A 22,971-nucleotide genomic window follows, 5' to 3' on the forward strand; every position below is an offset into this window, starting at 1 on the left:
GTTCAGAAAATAAAAACAATAGAGGTGCTTCACTCCTATACACTTCGTGTTGGGTGAATGCGCTCTCCGACATTACGTTACGAGACAATGCGCACCTTTAAATGGACTAGTGGGCCACTCTGGGACGAGGTTGCGTATACGCTCGGTAATTCTATGTACGGGCATTTCTAGTGTTTTCAGTAGAAACTCCGTAAGAAGGGGCGAGGTCCCCCGTTCCCAGTCCATCCGTGAAACGGACACAGCGGTGACTCAACCTGTGCCCAGCTCTTACAGTTTCGTGACCACAAACATGGAAGCAATCAAAAACATTCTCTCAGTGCCCCAGCGCTGCCACAAGTGTTTATCAAAATCGACGCAGGCCTTGAAGTTAGGTCAGGCTTCCTTCGGAAGCTTACAGATGCAGTATAGCATTAGCAAAACGCAAGAATAAAGCGCTTAAACACGACTTGTACTAAAATAGGTGGCGTTAGCACACTTGCACCACGGCTGCAGAGAAAGCGCGGGTGATATTACTCTCGGCCAGAAAGGACTAAGCAGCGGACAAGGGTGCGTTGTTTGAAATTAACTACGTTGCCATGAGCGTCAGTCCCTGAAAACACCAACTGCTACACCCTTCGAAATTAAATGCAAAGCGACCGCCAGCCACAGTCTCCTCCCGGAATGATAAACTTTAGTCCCGATGAATAAGTGCGTGCACCACTCAGTAGTATTGTTGAAGTGCACAACCAGACGCGTACGGTGAAAGAGACGAGAGACAAAGGAGCGCTAAGGGCTAATCGTGGCGGGTCATCACACATGTGCAGTCTGGAACCATTCACTGAGGACGCAAGTATTGTATTTCCTTGCGGGATAAAGCAATGGACGGCCTGGATAGGCAGTTTTCACCTAAACTATCTATAGTTTCGCGCCTTAGTTGGCAGGTACTTCTGGTGACTATGGTGCATTCTTTGTATGAAGACACGCAACTGCATTTCGCACAGGGTTCTGCACTCTGGCGGAATCTCTTCTGCATAACCTACCGATTTCATGCGGCGCAACATATGTAGGACAAAGTGAGAGGTGCGTCAACGACCGCCTCCATGAACATCGTAGAAATGTGGGTTCTTGGACGCGCACTGTAGAAAGCGTGAGTCAAGTGTTGAGCCCAGTGAAGCACCCAGTTCCGGCCACAGTGCAGAACACTGTGCGAAATCCAGCTGCGTGCCCTTTGTACAAAGAATGCACCATTGTCACCAGGACTACCTGCCAACTAACGCGCGAAATTATCGAGGGAGAAGTAATAGATAGTTTAGGGAAAAATTACGTATCCAGACCGTCCAATGCTTTATCCCGCAAGGAATTACAATACTTGCGTCCTCATTGAATGGTTGCGGACTGCGCATGTGTGATGACAGGCCATGATCAACCTTTATATGCTGCTTCGCGGTTCGCAATAAACTGTTGCAAGTTAGCGCTCGTTTGTCTCTCGTCTCTTTCACCGTCGTCGTCTGGTTGCGCACTTCAACTTAATATCGTGTTAAAGAGTTACACTCAAGGACATTCCTCGAGGGAAAGCCTTCACAGAAGGCCCGCACCTGTCACCGCCCGTGTTTCACCACGCATACCGAGAGATGGCGACACCAGGTACTGACCTGCAGGTCCGGGAAGAAGGGTATGTTGCGGGCCCACTCGACCGCGCTGAAGAGCAGCCTGGCGGCCAGCTCGCAGATGTTGTCGATGCCCATGATGTTGTTTGGCTGCATGCACTGCGCGTAGCGGCTCGGCGGGTACGGCTCGGCGCGCAGCAGCAGCGAGATGAAGCTGGACAGGTACGAGTGGCCGTTGAGCGCCGCCGCGGCCGCCGCGTCGCCGTTGCTCAGCGACATCTGGCCCGGCAGGCCGCCGTGCTGCGTCGGCGGCACCCGACCCCGCTGCACGGCTGCGAGCGGACAGAGCGAGCACGCCGCGGTCACCACGGCGTTGGCCGAAGACGACGAAGAGGTCGACGACGCGGGCACAAGGCGCTCCACGGACAGCGCGTTCGACGCCGGATTGATGGGCATGGCGCCACTATTCGGACACTGCCACTGTGACACAGGGTGCGTGAGGCATGGCGTCAACTGCTGTGAGAGGTGCGTAGTAGCATATTTAAGCCAGAGGCTGGCGTGTCCTACAAGCAACGGTGTAATCGCAAGGAATCACTAGCAGCTCCGGTACGACCTCACCGACACGGGGTGGAGTGTAGTTCGAAAAGCCAGTTCAGACGCGTCATCGGTTGTTCCCACGAGTTTATTCTGTGGTTGTGGCCATGAACCAAGCGGAAGCAACTTTACCAAAAGTGATTCCTAAACATCCCGTAGCCTGACGGGCCCAACGCCACTGGCGGCCCCGGTTTAACAAGATGCTTGTGTCAACCGTCTTCAAGGACAATATTTCCTACACGCTGTTTTGCGTTGCGGGCCTACGGTGCTCAAAGAAATCATAGCAACCGAGGAGGTCGTCTTTCGCTTGATGACAACACCAGCAGACAAATAAGCGCTGCCGTTACAGGGCGTTTCCGGAACAGAATCGCCACCACCACTGACGCGAGTATGCGCGCAAAGGATATACGCTCCAGGCGCTGTTGTCTGCGTGGAAAGAAAAAAAAGTTACGCGCGAAAGTCCTTGACGCAGTTGTGTTGTACGTTTACACCAGGAAGACGGCGTGGCCAAAATTAGATTCCCGCTGCGATTCGCGCGACAGGGAGAGGCGAAGATAGCGGAATACGCCTGGGGACTTTCGCTGAGACCTCGGTGCAAGGGCAACGGGGCAGAAGGCGGCGTTATCGCTTCGCGCGGCTGTTGACCCCTAGCAGATAGGCAGAAGAAGCCAGACGCCGCAGCACAGAGGCCTGTATCCAGCCAAGTATCGAAAGACGCTCTGCAGCCGCGCCTGCGGTGTTGCTGGTGGACAGCAGCCGCGATTCATGAGCACGCCTCGGCGACGAGCAAGTAACTTTACACGGCCCGCGCGGCGCCGCTGGCATCAACGCCGTGGCCGCGAAACGCGGGCGATAAGCAACAACTTACCACACCGCCCCCCCGACAAGTGGCATCTGCCATGGCTCTTTGGCGCGCGGAGTGGTGGGAGGGGAGGTCGTAAAAGAAAAAGAGCTTTTTCTCTGCCGTATGACGCCACCGGTTCGCCGAAAACGCACGCAGAGAAACCGAAGCGAAGAACGTTGCGGCAGCATGTTTTACGAGCTGGATGCAACAAGCAGCACCGACGTTCGCGTGCCAGTGGCCAGTGGCGATTTAGCACTGCGCGCGAGCAGGGGTAATGTCTATCGAGCCCGCCACCGGCTGCCACACAACACAAGCTGGGGAGCGGTCATTTGCAAAGCTCGAGGCCGGCCAAGTAGAACGCGATACGACAGCGGATTCGACGCCATTTGAGGAAGAAGACGGAGGGAAAGCGCTCCTGTCCACACGACGAGCTCCGTTTAGAACGCCCCGCGTGCACTCGACGTCTGAAATGAGTCCCGCGAGGGGAGGCGCAGCGGCGTGGATGGATCAAAGCACGCGTCACAGTCCAAACGTCAGCGGCGGCATTCAGAGGAGCGAAAGAAGGCGGCCAATAGAGGGAAAGGGCGCAGTGCACGAAACACACTGATCACATCAACACGTTCCGCCGCCGACTGACAGCTGTTCCAATGGCGCTTCGAAGTGACGGGGATTTCGACGAGGAAACGTCACTTTGGGAAACACCGCACGTCAGGCGTTGCCCGTTCCCTCGCAGCGCGAAAGAACGTCTCGGCAACTCTGGCGGAGCAGCGACGGGGCGACACGGACAGGCCGCGCTGACATGGTCGGGGGCGCAAACAACAACAATCCTGCAGGGCTGCTTGAAGAGGCTGCGCAACGCGGCTCGCGCGGCCGCTTTACGCTCGAAACCGGGCCCGGCGCGAGCCTCGAAGACCACCAGCACAACACTCCGGCTCCTGGGGTTTGGGCTCTCCTCGCGAGGTTCGGAAATATCGAACGCGGGCTGTCTTCGGAGAAGGAAAGGGAACGGGGCGAGAATCGTCCGAAACGGCTCGGTGTCGAAGAGGAGAGGAGAAGGCGTTTCCCTGCCCTCCTCCTTCATTCCCCTCCCTCTTTCCCGGAGTCCGAGTCCCCTCTCTCCGCTCACGGTTCGAACCGGTGTCTCTTTCCCCGTTTCGCGCTCGCCGCCTGCTTCCCCTTCCCTCCCTCGGAGACCTGAGGAGAGCTCTCTGCGGGGATGGCTATCCTATGGCGCTGCTCGCGGTCTCGTTGGTGGGTGGACGCTGGCTCCCGGGCGCTGGGGAGGGCCGGCACTTGTTGATACACTTCGAGCAGTGTCCCCGCGAAACGCATGCGCTCTCAGCGAGAGCGGCGGTGGAGGAGGGGAACTCTTTCGTAACAATGGCGACGCGACCACCGCTCAGAGAGCACCGGGCGCGTGTGACGGCGCTCGTCCTCTGTCGAGGCGTAGCAGCTCGGCCTGTTACGCACTTACGAGACCCGAGTAGTCCAGACTGCTGAGGACTTGTTCTGGTGGTGCACCGATCCATTTCACTTCAGTCGACGCAGTTCGAGAAATGCTGTGCAGTGTACCGCACAAGCTGTACTATACAGGATAGGTGCTTGCCGCTGTGTTGATGGCATCTGCTGCGCTAAGTAGATTCCTCTGGCTTCTGATCTATCAGAAGCTGCTTTCTGACATCAAAATATAGCAGGAAGTATTGAACACTGTGAGCGTGAGAAACATCCCGCGGCAACTACTTCCTGCGCTGCAAATGACGGTGGTGTAGCAGTGCAACGCTTGAAAACGCCAACTTGAAAGCGGTAAGGTAACTGCAGCAAAGTAAACAGCGAAAGACTACGAAAATATGTGTATTTTGCAGCAAGACTCGATACTAACATCTCTTTGCAGGATTTCTCCTTCCGGAAGTGACTTTGCTATAGGTTCGTGAATTTCAGACACGAGCATCGGCAGTATTACAGCTTACACATTAAGGAGCAACCATTCAGGCACAGCTTGCCGAATATACCGTGTAGCGTAAAGACTATAGGCCCCATGCTTCACTTGAACGCGCGCGCACACACGGAGGAGAAAACGAATACAAACAAGCACGGACGGACAGAAAGACACCACAAAGCACTTTGTGGTGTCTCTGTCCGTCGGTGGTGCTTGGTAAAAGCCCGACCGATGTAACCGATTTGTACGCGATGGAAGATTTTCAACTCAGCGCGCCGCATGCTGATGCTGTTCATGCAGCAGTTATGAGCTCATCTGTTCGCCCGTTGCAAGTGGAACAGTCCGGTGAACATGCGTATCCCACACCTCTCTGATCAAGCCAGTTGCGAGAGGAATCGGGGGCCAAGAGCAAAGCCGGAGGTAAGCTGATGGTCGCGTTGCCTGTGAGTGCGAAAAGAACTGTGCACGAGTATCCGCTTCTAAGCTGCGGGTTGCGGCCTGTGTAGGTGCTGCGGCGGCGCCCCCAGTGCCGCCGTGACTCTCGACGCGGTAGCGCCTAACAATAAGATCAGCGAAACATACGCTGTAGAAGAACGCGCAGGTGTAAAAGCAGCAGTAATTTTTAACAGATATAGTGACAGTTTTCATTTGCAACTGCACACCGCTCGCACGTACTCCTTCCAGCCTCCGCGAAGTTGGATGCAGATAATGACCGGCTTTCGAAACGGAGACTCCGGCATGGCATGATCGCATAACTCTGGCTTCTGTAACGTGCTCATTGCGCCGCGAAGATGCAATGAGCCCGGGTGCTGCTGTAGCATTTAATTGACTTGCACCATTGGCTTACGCATATATGATTAGTGTAAGCTACATGCCACGAATACGGGTCAAAGAGTTAGGAAATCTCGATTTATCATTTCTACAATGCCAATTCACACGACCTCTGGCCCTTCCCAACAGGCACTGCAGAGGAACTTCCAGGCGTTCGCTTAGAGGTTCGCGGCCTTGCGCACAATCAGAACGTACCTTCTGAGCATACCGCTGTATGCTCTTCGATCAGCGCTAGTAGGGATGACCTAGCACCAGTTTCTACGGGTACCGAGTACGCGAAGCTGTTCCTGCAGTGTGATGTCGCTACCCTGGACTTCGTCCACGAGTGATCTGCAAAGACAATGGACCTCGCTGTAGCTTCCGCCCAGTGTACGACTTACGCGCTCCCATAACTGTTAGGACAGTAAACACGCTATACCCTCCTAAGACCTGGATTGCAAATTGTGCTAGCGATTCTTTTTTTTTTTTTTTTGTCAGACGCTCAGTAATAGACAGTTTCGGCTCTGAAACATTAGAAATAATGTGCTGAGTTTAGAAATTTCGGCTTCGTGATAGGAAATGCACAGTACGGAGAAAATAATGAAATTTTTTAAGCACAGAGGAAAACTAGAGGTTCCATCGCCCAAAGATGTTTGCATGCGCGTTGGTTGCAGTGTTAACAGTGCTAATATATCCTGAAAAGTATTTTAACCGCTTTCGGTCCCGTACCACAGGCTTCAGGATGTTCCTGCTGAGCACATTTATTCATTGATCCATTCAACACCTGCTGAACGTGAATCTACTTGCGTTTCTTTTTTTTTTTTTAATGTCAGCTACGCAAAGCATGCTTTCAAGAGCTCATCAAGAGGAGGGAGACGATACGACAAAAACCGTACTCACAATTTACACGTTATAAATATAGTGAAGATAGAGCTTTTTGCGTTTTGCGACGCTAAACCCCCTTCCATGACTACTGAACCTGCGACTGCTACGTCCAATAAATTAGACAAATTTACCACTGCCGAGTCTCCGAAGGATATAGCAAATAGCACAGGCCACGTAATTCGTAAAAAGTGCCTTGTTTTTCTTTTCGCTGCTATATTGTTTGTTAAAAATGAACTTAAGTAACAGATGGCCTAAGCATGCTCCAAAATGATGACAGAAGACGTGTAAGAGCACAAGAACACATAACGCTAAGAAAGCCATCGAATGCCTTTTCCCAGCGCCTGCCCGTGCAAGTAAAGCGATAGGTCGCTTGCTTAAGCTCTGCACCGGGGTAAGTTTAACAAGGTAAGTCACAGCTCAGACAAATAGAGGCGGCAAGGCGAAAAACACTGAAAGAAGTCAAGGCAAGCGGCGGTTAACCCGACAGGCCTTACACAATCGCTACCGAAATTCCTTGTCACTCGTTCTACTCCGTGGCTAACGCAGACGGCACTGGTCTGCTCTGTATAAGCCCACGGCGGGGATAGCACAATCAGGGGAGGACACAGTCCTCACTTGCGGTCACAAGTTTCATACTCACGGTTTACTGCGGGCAAAACAGCAGCGCTGCACGTAACAGCAAGCGCTCCGGTGCAACAGATGAAATAAAGACGTTACGAAACACCAGGCGCATTCAAGCGGCAGGCTCTAGGAGAGTAGAGTAGCTTCACAAGAAGGACGAGCATGGATGCCTACGATAGCCAAACCAGCGACACCGGAAGTGTCGCAAAACGGTGTTTCTAAGAACAGTGAGGTCACCGCGTAAAAACGGATCCTCCACGCCAACGATGCTGTACCCAGCAGTAGGCTAAGAACGTACGAAACGAACGCTGCGTGCGCCATGCTGATTGGCAGCTGTTCACTTTCGCCGTTTTCCCGAGCGTTTAAGCAGGAAGGCGACGGAACGGAAGCATGACCAAGTAGCGCGTTGGTGGTTGACTTTACGGTCCCCTCCCGGTGCTGAATGCTGTGCCTCAATCGCCTGAGGTATTATTTGAGTCAACTGCGCTCCGCAGTTTTCCCTGCTTGGGGCATTTCTATACACGGTATCAATGTGCGCGCTCGGTATACATCTACCAGCACCACAAGAACAGCCAGCTGTGTAAGGAGGAGCGCCTGTGGGCTGTTACAGCCAGTAACCAGTCGTGCGGTTCTCTCTACAACAGCGGCTACACCATGGCACCTTACAACCCCGGTAAGCAGTAATCCGCACCCTTTCAGCCTCCTGTGCTGCGGCGATGATATTCGTTCTGCTTATTTGATCATTCTTACACTTAGGAAGCCAAAACGTGCTTGCCCACAGCTATCAAACCTCTGAAAGGTTGTTCGGTCCTTCGCATATCTGGACATCCGAAGGAGCGCGATGATGACAGGTCGTTCACGCATTGCAGTCTTCGTACGCGGCCCATCTGACTCGAGACTCACATCTCGACTCGCGCAATGCATGTGCCGCTGATTCCACAGCAAACATACACGAGGACCACTGCCACAACGAGCAGCTAGGAATGAACGCAACCACAGTAGCCTTCCTCAGCTGAGAATTAACGGTGACTCTTGGAGGGGACGTTCGGAGGGGGGGCAATTGAATTAATATTTCTAGGACATTGCATTCAGCATGGTTTCCCCATGAAAACGTTTGTTTAAGAAGTGCGATTATTACACCGCCCCCCCCCCCCCCCCCCCCCTCTTCTCCATGAATCTGTCCCTGGCGCCGTCCGTATCAATCAGAAGACTTCATTCATTCTCACCGTCAATTTTGCTAGCCGTCCACAGCTCATCGCTATTTTGACCGCTCGCAATGACACAGTCTCCAAACAGCAAACATAATAAAAGAGCTGCAACACAGACGGCGCTGCTCAACATCTTCGCTTACGGCACACCCGCATTTCATCGCCCAGCAGCGAGAAGACAGAATGAGGGAAGCCACCCGTACGAACCGCCACATCTCGTCACCACGAGCCGCCCCCCCCCCCCCCCCCCCCCACCGGCGATAACCGAGGGAAAGGCCACGAGAGAGGAATACTCCAAAGGGGTGTTCTACGGTCGAGCACGCGGGGAACAAGTGAGCGCGGTCACCGAGAGGGGGGGGGGGGGGGGAAGGGGGGGGTGCCCGCGGGGGTGACGAAACGGGCTTGGGAAAGTGGAAGTGGGGTCAGCCGCCCGGCGTGTGTGTGCGTGTAGTGATTATCATGCCGAGAGACGGGGAGGCAGCAGACAGCCGCGAACGTAGCGCGCCTCTTCCCCCCCCCCCCCCCCCTTTCTCTCTCTCTGCTCGATAAAAACAAGCGAGTATAGCGGAGCGGAAAGGAAGGCAGGCAAGCCACCGCCTCAAAGTCCAGGCCCGAACAACCGGCGGCGAGCTCCTCCCGCGACCGACCCTGTTTGCGTTGAGATAGGAAGGGACCAAGGTTAACGGCTGCCAGGGACAAAGGCGACTCCGGGGGTCGCTGACTCCCGGAGGCTGGTAGCCGAGGGAGGGGGCATTCCAAGCCAACGCCGTCATTACGGCCGTCTGATAGCCGGGCGTCGCTGCTGCTGCTGCCGCCCAGGCCGCCACGAAAGCGATGCAGGCCAGCGGGATGAACGGCGGCGCGCGAGTTTTGCCGACGAGGACCCCCTTCCTGCCCGCGGAGCCGAGGGCTTTGATGCATTCAGTGTGAGCCGCCGTAAGCGCAGTCATTTGGGCCCTTCGCAGCCAGGTAATTGACAAGTTCGGACCTCTGGTGACAAATGCCAGGCGGCTAGTTATCGCCTCTGCTAGAATGAACATAAAGTGCGGCAGCTTCGCAGATTTTCGGCCTACGATAGGAACGGTGCCGCCAACAGCCCCTCGACGCGAAATCCTTCCACCCGTGGAGAGATAAAACAGGTGGTGCATCATAAAGCCTCCTCTTGTTCCATCGTACTGGTTGCGTGTAGCAGGTTACCAACAGGTGACTACCGGGCTTTGAGGAGAACAGCCTTTAATCCAAAGCCAAGCAGTGCAGCATACATTTTCCTTCTCGAGTGCGCTCTCTTTTTCGCCATCGTTCTCCCTAATTGGATGAACGAAGAAGCGACGGGTCACCCAGTCTCGACTGTATTGTCTCGGAATTTGTCGCCAACTAAGTGGAAGCTACACAGCTCGAGCCAGCAAATCAGCTTTCTATCAAAGCGACTCCAGAACAGCTCGCGACCAGATTATGCTAGTGACTGCACGGCCATCGTGACAGCTCAGCTTATCAACATGCATGACGAAAGCTAATCACGAATCGCTAGAGGGCGAAAAACTTTGACCAGTCATCAGCTCCGTGATCCACTGAAGCCAGCTCTCCAACTTCCGAGCCAACAAATTGCGCCACAAAGTTTAGGAGTTGCGCATTATACCAGCAATCATGAACGAACCTGTTCGCTGTCCGTAAGACCAGCCGAGGTTGACCAGAATATAAAAGGCGGTGGGGTAAGTGTTTCACCGCTGAATGAAATTAAAAGTGTAACGAACTGCGATGCACTCTTGAGGGGAAAAAGCCATTCCTAACTTTAATCTGGCTCAGCAACAGTTCCATCGCTTCATCAAAAAGTAACAGAGAAAAAAACCTCTCGTACGCCAGAGGCCATAGGTCTGTACTGTCGAGGCAGGAGCCTAAACGTTTGGAGACTGCCGTCATGGATGATGCATAGCGAGCGTCGTCCACTCTGCATCGAAGCAAAGTGGCGCAGAAGGACCTTCTCGCTGTGATGCGCGACAGACGCGCTGTGAAGAGCAACTCTGGGCTCTTTCCATATGCACGTATTCCAATGAGACTGCAGGCGAGGTGGCTCGAGATCTCTACCACCGAGCTGCACACGACGGTCCACCGCTCGCAGATCACGGGAGAGAAGGGCGACTAATCTCCTGTCAGGAAGTTACAGAATATTACAGACAACATCGCAGGTACTTTCCCCCGCCTAGCATAACACTCAGCAATCAACAGGCGGTGGCGTGGAGGCGTCTACAAACAGATGTCTACCCACACCCAATTCTATGCAAACATATCATTCCAGTAATAGAGGACGACAAATGCAAGAAGTGCGGAGCGAGAGGGTCCCTCGACCACATAATATGGGAGTGTAGCCAATCCCCAGGCAGGGCAAACAACATTAATAGTAGAGACGCCTGGGAGACCTTGCTCCGGAGCTCGGACCCTGAGCTCCAGCTCACCGCCGTCCGACTGGCTGAAGAGGCCGCCGGGATACAAGAGATCCTGGCCAGCATCTGACGCGACTACCCCACGCGGCCGGATCTCTCCTGATCCTCCTCCCTCAACTGAGGGTATAGGACCGGGGAGGTCTGGATGAGGTAGTCTCATTCTGTTGGACAATAAATTTTTTTTCACTCACTCACTCCCCTCCCTGGTGCCAGTCGGTTTTAAAGGCTGCCGCTTCAGTTCTGAGGCCAACAACAGCGTTTGCGACGTCACAAACATTAATCGTAAGCCAGTTCCCGCTTGCAACGTAAAGAGCCAATGCTTCCACTATTTGAGACGTTTTCCAGTCATTGTTTCCGTCATTCGACGCGCGTACGATTTTTCCACTAATGTCCGTGATGCATAGCTAAGCCAAACGGAGCGTCGTTCTCAGCCACGCACCTAGTTTCGCTTTTCTGTTTTTGACTCTTTAAAAGTTCGACTTGGTATTTCGAAAGAGTTTCCTGCGCAGGAGACCCTAGACTGCAAAAAATGTGATTAACTAAATTAACTAAATTAACTAATTAACTAAAAATGTAGCGAAAACCCCCCAGAGTTGGCATGTAAGAGTACATCACCCTGTACACGGGCGAACTTAAGTATAAAACGCTCCTGGCTCCCTGAAATAAGTCTCCTTTGTGTGTTTTATTTTCAACGTTAGTTGAATACCACTATTTTACCAAAACAGAAAATCAAGCGTCGGAGGAAGTGCCGCAACGGATTTTCACTCGTTTTTAAAGCACGCACTTGATTTCAGCCCCTTCTTCACTGGTTACCATTTGGAAATCGATCTCTTTACATGCTCAACATTCTCGAACAAAAATTTTAAAATTGGAAATATTGAAGATAATGGGGCATTCTTGTGATATGTAGCAAATTATTTCAGTTTTTCCATCGAACAGTTAAAATTGCCACAGCAAATCAATTGGGAACGCTTTTGACAACTGCAAAAAGGTTAACAGAAAAAAAATACAAAACCGCCGTCGGGTGACCTACGGATATTTTGCTTGTTATAGTAAAATATTACATTGTATGAAAAAACTGCGTTCATAAACGGTTTCTCACTCAAAAATGCTTTTGTCTAGAATTGTTGGGCATGTGTGCACGGAAAACAGATATAACGGCTCTTTTTGAAGCCCACTCCTTAAACATGCGCCTTAGCTGAACGCCAAGTATTCGGATTAATAGATTATAAATGAGATAGCAGCTTAGTGACGGGTGAAGAGTGCCACAAAACCAAATCCTCGAGCCGATGAGGGCGAATATTAAATCAGCAAGAGGTCATAACAGTTGAGAAGAGCGTACTCTCGGAGAAGTTGGCTTTGCGTGATATAAATGAAGTGGGTGCAGAACTTAGACAAGGACCGAGAAGCACATATACGACGACTGACAAGCACTGCTACCAACTGTTTAATGGGGTGTGGCACACGGAATATATATATAAAAAAAAAAACAAGCATGCGCAAAGAGAGTGGAGGCACACACGTCATACAACCGCGTTTCGATTATGGCAAAAAAGAATTAAGCACATTCAGCGGTATAAAGAAGCGTCGCTCGCGCAGCGATCAGATAGTCCTTTAATAAGGAAGGCCTCCAGCACAAGCCGATCTTTTACATTAGCGCTCCTGCCTAGAATCTTAGTGTTCTCAGATCTAGCCCTACACGTGCTGACACAGAAGAAACACGCTGTACAAGATTTGACGTTCTGTCGTTACATTCTAAATTTTTCTCATGCTCCCGTAGCCGGTTATTAATATAACGGCCAGTTTGGCCTATATAAGAAGACCCTCATGAGCGGGCTAAGATGTACACAACTCCTATAGCGCATCTCACATAAGAGATGTCATGTCTCTTTTTACAGCCCCCTCGCAAACGCCAGGAATGCGGCGGCAAAGCTTAGATAGCTTGTTTGGGGCTGAGAAGACCAAAGGTACGTGGTAGCCGCCGTGGTGGCTCAGTGGTTATGGTGCTCGGCTGCTGACCGGAAAGACGCGGGTTCGGTCCCGGTCGCGGCGGTCGAATTTCGATGGAGGCGAAATTCTAGAGGCCCGTGTACTGTGCGATGTCAGTGCACGTTAAAGAACCCCAGGTGGTCGAATTTTCCGGAGCCCTTCACTACGGCGTTGCTCATAGCCTGAGTCCCTTTGGGACGTTAAACCCCAATAAACCAAACCAAAAGGTACGTGGTGCCTACCGGCCCACGTATAACATTACGTTTAACATGACATTATTTATGACACTACAGGAAGCCTTCCACAGTTCATACAAAATGACCCGCAAAAATTTTGCGATTACCTTCGAGTTTCGCACAAGCAAATATATCAGATCACTGTGAACGGCATTGTGGTAACATGTCCTCAATCAATTGTTTCATATTTCAATACGTACTTTCATTGTGTGTTTTCTGAAAAAGTGATACTCATTATGTTTTTTTTTTCTTCTGAATCAGCAACCAGTCTATCCTACGAGGGTATCGTTGAGTCATTGCTACCGTTAAATTCAAAAAGTTCCCATGGTCCAGACAACATCCCAAATGCCTTCTTGCGTCGCTATGCAGAATCGCTAGCTCCTTTTTTAAAGAGAAATTTTCCCTTTGTCATCTAACTGCTTGCCTCCAGACCAGTTAGTAGCTAGAGTTGTGCCTGCGCATAAAAACGGAGAGCACACGTGTTTAAAGCAACCGATTTCGCTGAGGAGTTCTTGTTGTACACTGATAGAACACATTGCCGCCAACCACACATTCGAAATATTAAATTGCAAAGGTTTGGTTTGGTTTATGGGGTTTTAACGTCCCAAAGCGACTAAGGCTATGAGAGACGCCGTAGTGGAGGGCTCCGGAAATTTCGACCACCTGGGGTTCTTTAACGTGCACTGACATCGCACAGTACACGGGCCTCTAGAATTTCTCCTCCAAAGAAATTCTAGCCGCCGCAGCCGGGATCGAACCCGCGTCTTTTGGGTCAGCAGCCGAGCACCATAACCGCTGAGCCACCGCGGCGGCAAATTGCAAAGGAAGTTTATCCCCATTCCAAGACGGTTTTAGGAAAGGCTTTTCTACTGTTACACAGGCTACGAGAACTTTGGTGCCGCATTAGATAAATCAGGGCAACTCGATATAATCGCTATAGATTTCAACAAAGCATTCGATGATATTACACATAATAAACTTCTTGAAAAGCTCAAATTAATAGGCGCATCTTTGCCTTTGGTTAGCTGGATTGCATCCTGCCTCCGTTATGGAACCCGGTTTGTGGAGATGGATGGTAGTTGTTACTTTGGCGTCTGGCGAGAAAGCGTAATGGATCCGCTGCTATTGTTGATTTATATTAATGATATATTGTGTTTGGCTTACAGTAGAGTTAACATTGTTTTATTTGCCGAAGACTGTATGCGTTACATCCCAATAGACTCTACTGCCGGCCAAAAGTTACTAAATAATGCTTTGAATGAAACTGTCTCATCAGGGATGGAGTTAAACCCTGATAAAACTCTGCTCTTGCGTATGACAATGCTCTTCAGTTTAGTTTTTCTAACACTCTAAATTCGGAAGTTAAAGAATAAAAATATCTAGGTGTTGTAATTAATTAAGTCAGACTGGAGCGACCATATTGATTACATTTTCTCATCTGCACTGAAGAAAACTTGGACATCTAAGACACAAGCTCCACGAAACGCCCAGCAGAGTTAAAATGTTAGCCTACAGCTTCCTAACTATGCCGAAACGAGCATTCGGCTGTAGTCTCGGACCCATGCACATAAAAAGATATAGTGAAAATTGAAAACACACAAATACGAGCTGTTCGATCCATTTATAATAAATTTAAGAGAACTGATTGCCCATCTGATTTAATGACCGCTCTTTCTCCCTTTGTTCTTTCAATCTCTTCTTCATCCATTCCCTTACGGCGCGGTTCGGGTGTCCACCAACATATGTGAGAGTTCTTTCCTCAGAACCAATTTCCATTTCTCCGGAGAGAAAAGAAATCTATCGTAAAAACTGAAACAGGCCCGAAGGTGCCCTTGCACTGCATCAGCGCAGTCGCACACCGCGACACCAAGCGACGCAAGGCGGCGAAAAACAGATTTCCCACAGTACTGGCGCGTTACCATAGCACCCGTCATCGTCATCATCATCATCAGCCTGACTACACCCACTGCAGGGCAAAGGCCTCTCCCATGTCTCTCCAATTAACCCTGTCCTTTGTCAGTTGCCGCCACTGTATCCCCGCAAACCTCTTAATATCATCCGCCCACCTAACTTTCTGCCGTCCCCTGCTACGTTTGCTTTCTCTTGGAATCCACTCCACTACCCTTAAGGACCAGCGGTTATCTTGCCTTCGCATTACATGTCCTGCCCAAGCCCATTTCTTTCTCTTGATTTCGACTAAGATGTCATTAACCCGCGTTTGTTCCCTCACCCACTCCGCCCTCTTCCGATCTCTTAGCGTTACACCTATCATTTTCCTTTCCATAGCTCGCTGCGTTGTTCTTAACTTAAGCTGAACCCTCTTTGTTAGCCTCCACGTTTCTGCCCCATAGGTGAGTACCGGTAGGATACAGCTGTTGTATACTTTTCTCTTCAGGGATATTGGTAAGCTACCATTCATGATCTGAGAGAACCTGCCATATGCGCTCCAACATAGCACCCGTATAACTGCGTTACTCGCGTGGCCAATTTACCGCGTCGCTGTTCACGGTGATACACTGCAGCGGGGACACGCTGTTCAGGAACTAATTACCGATTTCAGTGTCTAAGGCATGTTGTACCGTCCATACTGAACAAATTTCGGTTTACTGATGATTAAATTTTCTCTATTACAGTCAATGACATCCGGAGTCTGTTCCTTTACCCCTGTGTACCTGTGCTGTGTATTGAGTGAAATGTTTTGATTTTGATGTCTTATAAGCTGTTCTCGTTAGTTTCGCTTGTGAACTGCTTACAAGTGTTGTGCATTGTAATGAGACAAAAGCGTTTATCATCGTACTTGTTGCGCAATGGCTGCTTTTTCTCAGCCGTACTCGTACTCTATCCGCCGAACTGCTATCCGAAGGGGTTAAGAGCTTCGTCAAGCGATTGTTCTCCCTCCTCTTGAGCCATGTACACGGCCTCCGCCTGTACAACGAACGGAGCGCCACCACAATCGCGCGCAGCCTCTACACAACGCCACTGAAAGCAGTCATGCGAGAGGGGCACCTTGAACCGTGCAACAAAAGCGGCTCCAGTTTCATTATAAAAGAATACACGCAATCAAGAGGTTATGCCTAAAGTGATGAGTCAAGTGCCCACAAAACGGCAAAGTTTCAAACTGAGGGATGTAGGTGTCAACTATGCCACGGCCAGCATGCTAGCCGCCTCCCCATGCATGGAACCTTCCTTCCCGAGAAGAAAGAGGTCCGGCGCGCAGCCATAGCGAGAATGACTGCTTTTTTTTTTTTTTTTTTTTACAGCTCACGTATGTCGTGTGCTCCCGCCCGTGTTGCTCTAAGTACGATCATAGCACTGCTAAGGGGCTTTACTTCCCGCACAGACGGATTGCGGCAGCACGTTGTGCAGCGTCCTATCTTTGAAACAATCGTCGAAACCAGATACAGCATGCTCTGTTCGAACTAGAGGTCAATGACTCTAAAGCTTGGAAAATTCGCGAACGGGCTCGATTCACATGGAATAGTTTTCAGCACGCCGAATAATTTTGAATTTCGATCGTTCACCTAGTCGAGAAAACCATTCGGTTCGCAATTCGAAAATTTCGAGTATTTATTTGTTCACCCTTATACTCGAGTACAACTTTATAGGGTAACGCAGTAGAGGCTCGGCACAAAAGGGAAGGTGTCCCCGTGCCGTGCGGCGTCTGCATTCGGGGGTGCGGACAATACCACGGTGGCGCTGCCATGCCACGGGGAAGCCCTTACTGCAGCACTGAGACTGTTTTTCTTAGCTGAGGCGAAAGCTCGCACAGCTAGCACACACAACAGCCGTGAATTGAGCAGGGGAGGCAAGGCGATTCAGTGTACGGCAGGAACTGCATCCCCCAGCCTCCCACGTAGCCCACATAACGACGCGGTCCGGAAAACGAGAACGGCTCGGCCGTCCCCAGCGGGGCGCCGAAGAAGCCGTTCGCGAGCCGCGGTCATTCGTGAGATAATTAGCTGGCCGCGTCCTTGGAAGGGGAGACGATTGGCTCGCACTTTGCGCAGGCACGCCGCCGCTGGCCGCGTGCATCGCGCACACGGCGGACCCGACCGGTTACTGCGACACGCATGCGGCAGACGGAGGCATTTTCGGCCTGCGCACGGCGGCTGCGCTTTGCCCGCGGGACCTTCTCGAAGGACGCGAAAAGCGCGGCTGCGTCGGCTGACGATCGGAGGCTGAATGCGAAACAATCAACTTGACGGGATAGCATATATCACTGGCCAAATGGCTCGGCGCATTGCACGTTTTAGGACAAGTGCGCGCTGCTGCGGCCTTTACGACGCATATATGGAACCTAAGCTCAATTTTGGGAGCGCGACGCCAGCGCCGCAGCGGCGAGCAGCGGAAAGTTGGGGCGCCGCCGGAGCAGACGCCCTGCTAGCTTTGCGTGCACGTGTGACGGGAGAGTTGCGCGAGGCGCAATCTTCGCGTTGACAGACGACGCGGTCTCGGCGAAGCAAAAAGGAAGTAGTACGAAGGCAGTAATGTAAAAACAAAACCAAAGCGTATGTACAGGGTGATCCCCTCTTACCGTGAACACGCGAGTATGCGGCCGCGCTTTTCGGAGAGCCAGTGAGTCTACCCCACGAAAGAAGTGGCAGACGACGCTCAGGCAAGTCGCTCGGCTGCTCGATTTTCCAGCCTTGCGACTGCGAGTCGCAAGCCGCTCACACAACCAGCGAGACAGTCGAGCTTTCGGCAACGACAGCGCCCGCGGACACGCCGAGCGACGAACTGCGCTGATCCCAGCTGGTTGCCGTAGTCGTCGCTAAGCCTAACCGTTTCACATCGATGCCGCAGCTGAGGGCGCTTCGGAGCTGGCCAGCGCTGTAGTAAAGGTGCTACTCGCGTCACCGTTTTACTGTGTTCCTAGTCTCATAATAAAATAAAGACATGATCGATTTCCGCGACGCCTTCAACAGCGGAGTACAGGCCAGCCGAACTGGGCATCAGGAAGAAATTTGTTTGTATCGCAGTTATCATCTCTACCAACAACTCTGTGTTGGCCAGCGATCCTCAAAAATGATTCATTTTTGACAGTCCTCTACTCCAGGGCTTGGTATGAATGCGAACAAACAATATTAGCGCATTTTTCTGACGCCGGCGGCGGGCATACAGGCCGGCCCTGAGAAGCGCGCCGCTGTCATCATGACGCTTGTACGGCTGCGGTGCACATCAAAGCCGTCACGACATCTTCCTGGTCGTCGTAATGCATTGCGAATAGCACCGAGCGCGAGTGCAGGAGACGCGGTCAAAGCAGAGAAATTCTCGAAAGCGCGCGAACAACGTTATTCCGGAGAGTTTTCGCTTCAAACTAATAGGCGATCCGCAGGTCGCGCTTGCAAGTGTGAACAACGGTGTTGTCGAGCTGCTGTCTGATCGCATGTCCTTTCGACTCGCAAGTAAGTGGATAAACCTGTGCATCGCATGCAACAACCGACAACTATGATCAACGAGTGCCTCGGTTTATTTCGCAGAGCTGATAGTACTTCGCATATTTCGAGCATATAATTATACAATGGACTTACCTCTAGTAACACGTCGTACACAACGACGTTATTACTGACTTGAGAAACGCATTTCAAAGCCAAATGGGCCTCCTCGTCGTCGATCGTCTGCTCCACACAGCAGACGCGACTAATAAGTTTCCCGCTTTCATTAATTTTGCATTGCGCTACTGCGCGTCAGTCTGAACGATCGTCTTGAAGCCGCAATGCAGGCCATACATCGTGACAGCGCGGGCGCGTGCACGTGCAAGAAAGCGCGCATGCAAAGAAGCGCGGTGAAAGCAGCGCGAGCAGCGATCAACGTCCCAGTTTTTACTTTTCTCCCATAGATGGCGCTGCACATCACGCGCTGCAGCGCCACCCGGCGATGCTTTGGGCACCCATAACGCGCGGTGAAGCGCAGTTACCATGCTACGAAGGAAAAGAAGGTTCACATACCAGGTTCAGGCATGCTTGGTCCCACATTAGAGCGCACACCTGAGTACGAGCCAGTAAACCGCTATATTCTGACTCGCTTAATTCGAAGTTCCTATTGATTCGAACTTACGCGTTGGTTACGTCGATATCCAAAGCCTTAATTTAAACTCTTCATATCTTGAGCCTCGCTTGAGCATGCAAAGCATTGAACGAGAAGGCAACTGCAAGCGCCTGCTGCTCACAGCTTGACACACGCACCCTGCAGGCTCCGCTTCTTTTTCGTTTTCGGTTCGCTTCGTGGTAGGTGCAGGGACATCCGCCAGCGAAGCAATGACTGGGTTCGGAGCGCATAAGACGAGGCTAGCACTGAATCGGTGAACCGTTCCGTGTCCACTGTCCGTGTTGGAAGATGAGTCGCGGCCCAATCGAGCCCCAGCGGCAGTTCCGATGGCCGCCGCTTCAATTGCTTCTCTGTATGTACAGCCTTTGTAAAAAGTTTGAAGCCCAGGGGGTTTGCTTCTGAAGCACACTGTCTGGTTCGTAATGCATCTCCAGCGCTCCAAATTTCCTGAAGCTAAGAATATTTCTGGTCCTGCCTCCTCCAATGGGTAGGACTACCAAGAATGCTTCAGGAGTCCCACTGCGAGGCTTAGAAGCAAACCCCCTGGGCTCTAAACTTTTGACAAAGACTGTACATCGCCGAAGCCGCGGGCAGCTGTTAAGAGCGACTTCGCTGGTTAAGTGGGCGCCCAGTCGAGGGCGCAAACCAAGTCGCCGCGACACGACCGGCGACGCCTCAACACTCATGGGAAAGAAACGGAGTCGCGGGTGGTGCCGAGAAGTGCCTTAATTGGCGTAGCCCGCCACAGCTGTTTCCCCTTTCCATGTAGGTCGAACCGCGCAAGGCGGGAATGCCGAGCTGCATGCTTCAAGCTCGCGCTGTCACCGCGTCAGTTAGGGAGCCGTCGCTTGGTTCTCGGCACAAAAGCAAATTTCTCTTCACGGTGCCACAACAGGTCAGCAGACGGTAATGCCCTTTACGCTTCAACTATTCACTATTCACCTTCATTTCTGTCCCTTCATCTCTGCTAACCAGCTTTCTTAATTAATTACTCCTGCAAATACCTCATGCATCGCCAGGGTGGCCGGAAAAGCTGATTTTAACCGATATATACACGAGTGAGGAGCACGTTCTTTACACTGTCGTACCAGTTCTGAAGTATGTTCATATATTTTTTCCTTACGTCCCACAAGCGGCTCTGTGTACCACATTGGGATCTCTGAATGATCGCTGGGGCTGTCTTTTGTCTTGGGAAACTGTTTTCAGGCCTCGAACAGAATCAGCAGTAAAGGGACGGCAGAAATCGCACTAAAGAAAAAAAACACTTGCGTAGCACTGACATCGCCCTTGTACTGTGCGATGTGAGTGCACGTTAAAGAACCCCAGGTGGTCGAAATTTCCGGAGCCCTTCACTACGGCATCCCTCATAGCCTGAGTCACTTTGAGACGTTGAACCCCATAAACCAACCACCAACCGACCAACCAGAGCGAACAGCATGAAAAGCGTGCTACGCAAGTGTTTTTTTTTTCTTTAGTGCAATTTCTGCCGTCCCTTTACTGCTGATTCTGTTCGAGGCCTGAAAACATTTTCCCAAGACAAAAGACAGCCACAGCGATCATTCAGAGATCCCAGTGTGGCACACAGCGTCGCTTGTGGGACGTAAGGAAAAAAGATATGAACATACTTCAGAACTGGCACGGCTCGTGCGGAGCTAAAACTGCAACCTTGCGCGAAATGAGTCAAAGAGAGAGAGAGAAAACAGCTCCCAGACAATTTACTCCGATGCGCAGAAGAGAATGCAATATGTGAGACCCCCTCTCCACCCTTTCATCTTTTCTCTCACCGTTGAGAGAACAAGGCACACAGACTTCCATCAGTGCAACGTTTTCATCGTCATTCAGCAATCAGGTGATGGCGGCAATTCTTCGTTCTCAGTGGTGAAAGCTTTATCACGTGATCGCGGAGGGATATGTTGACGCTATCAAGAGCTCCGTTGCGAGAGGCGAGGTAGCATGACGTCTTGAACGTTGAAAAACCTCGCCGGCACAAATATCACCGTAATTTCAATTTGCGAGGCATTCTGCAACGTTCAGCAAGCAGTGCGCAGTGCAAACGCGTCGACGACACGAAGTCACGACCGATGCAACGCCCAAGAGCAGATGGACGGCTACACCCATCGTACGAGCGCGCACACGCGCATAGATTTCAGCTTTAACGACGGCACAAATCAAGTTTTATCGCCACGCCCGAGGACTCGGCCAAGGCGACCGCCGAATTAATCCCGGATTTGCTCGTTCCCTCCTCCGGTTGGAGTGCCGCAGTGGTGAAGGGTCCCAGCCGGCAAGCGCGGTGGCGGAGCGCTCGTTGTCACCCCGTGAAGTGCCGGCGCGGAAGCAGACGGCTGTGCCCGCGCAGCGCGTCGTGGGAACGCGCCGCTCGCCTACCTGCTGCAGTTGGTTTGTCTGCACCGAACGCAACTGCACTCGAGCGCACCGCGGGAGCAGCGTTCGCGTGCTCGTCTCGTGAGACTGCGCGAGCAGCGCTGCCCAGTTTTCCACAAACTACACAGGTGGCCGAGTGTTCGGTTCAGATGCGTGCCTCGATTCAGCGCGTGACGTGAAGCATTTCGACGGGAACGTAGGAAAGTGCTTGATGAACAGTAATATTCAAACTGCATAAACTTTCACCGGGGATTTCCTTGCAGTTTTTATGCGTGTTTGATAAATTTTGCTCCTTTGTTCCACGATTGTCCACTGCGATTACATCGCGATTGTGTTGCATGTTGCGCGAATTATATGTGCAAGTGCGAGTGTTGTATAAATGCTACGCTGCTTTGGTTTATCAATGCGTTGTAAACTAGATAGAGTTCTTCCGTTTTTTTTTTTTGTTTTTTACTAACTCGTATTTTCACTGAACCGATATGTACAAAAGCCACCTTCTGCGATTTCTTGCGGAAACGCCTTTTGCCTCAGCTGCCCATTTCCATGGGACGAAAAATAAAGAATGGAATTGGAACGACAGCAACGTTTATAGGCCTCATTCTGTTTAAGCGAAGGTCCCCCACCCTGCATCATCTGGAGAGGACGTGTGATCACAAATTCTAACCTGTGGAGCCTCAGTTCGCTCCATAATGCTTCGACCACAGTACAAGGCAAGTCCTTTTGTCAAAACGTTGGTCACCACTTGTCTTGTCCTTGTCGAAATGTCGGCCACTGTACGGTACCTTTCCATCCGACACCTCATTCAGGTTTGCGCTACCGTATGCAGTGACGCTCGCTGCTTTCTGTTTCATTCCAAGGATGCTTCATCTAGTTATTACCGCATTGTAACCACAAAGAAGCTAAATCGCTGAGAACCGGGCTTTAAAAATAATGAGCCAAGAAACGAAATTCAGATGCCACCACCACCACCGGACCGTTTCTTGTTCGCGGATCCCAGAGGCTAAGTTAAGCGGCGTTCACTTCGAAAAGACGATCACGGAGTCCTTTGCGGTGTAGACGTCACGAGTTTGAATCGAGCGGCGGGAAAATTTAAAGCGTAATTTTACCAGCAATAACTACGTCGTTTCTTGGCGTACAAACGCAAGCAGCCAGAAAGATGCGAAAGAATCGATTCTTACCAAGAACAAAACTTAGACAGCGTTGTCCTCTATGCTTCTCTACAATTGTTTTTCTAGGCCACGACGCATGCCGTACGCGAGACAGCTGTGAACCGGCGCCAGAGCCGGCACGAGGCGCTTTGGATCGAGCTGGACAGCACCCGGTGCCCGGCGAATATTTCTTCGCTCCGTGCGCGAAGGCGCCCTGCCTATGGGTTGCCGGACACACTCTTGGCA

The 22,971-nt window shown here is 51.5% G+C and overlaps 1 protein-coding gene across 3 annotated transcripts in view; it reads right to left on the minus strand.

Annotated features, from left to right (window-relative positions):
• The window catches only part of svp (COUP transcription factor 2), a 165,130-nt gene that overhangs the window by 127,083 nt on the left and 15,076 nt on the right, over window positions 1-22,971 (minus strand). For 2 of the 3 annotated variants that reach the window (XM_089544215.1, XM_089544217.1), the window contains exons 2-3: window positions 5,987-6,121; window positions 1,632-1,918 (exon numbers count right to left, since the gene is read on the minus strand). In XM_089544215.1, the coding sequence (XP_089400341.1) occupies window positions 1,632-1,918; window positions 5,987-6,121 (422 nt within the window). The remainder of the gene's footprint in view (window positions 1-1,631; window positions 1,919-5,986; window positions 6,122-22,971) is intronic. The other variant, XM_089544216.1, reaches the window with a different exon arrangement.

This window comes from Amblyomma mixtum, chromosome 5 (genome assembly GCF_055824585.1).
Source record: "Amblyomma mixtum isolate Tamu chromosome 5, ASM5582458v1, whole genome shotgun sequence".
Lineage (NCBI taxonomy): Eukaryota > Metazoa > Arthropoda > Arachnida > Ixodida > Ixodidae > Amblyomma > Amblyomma mixtum.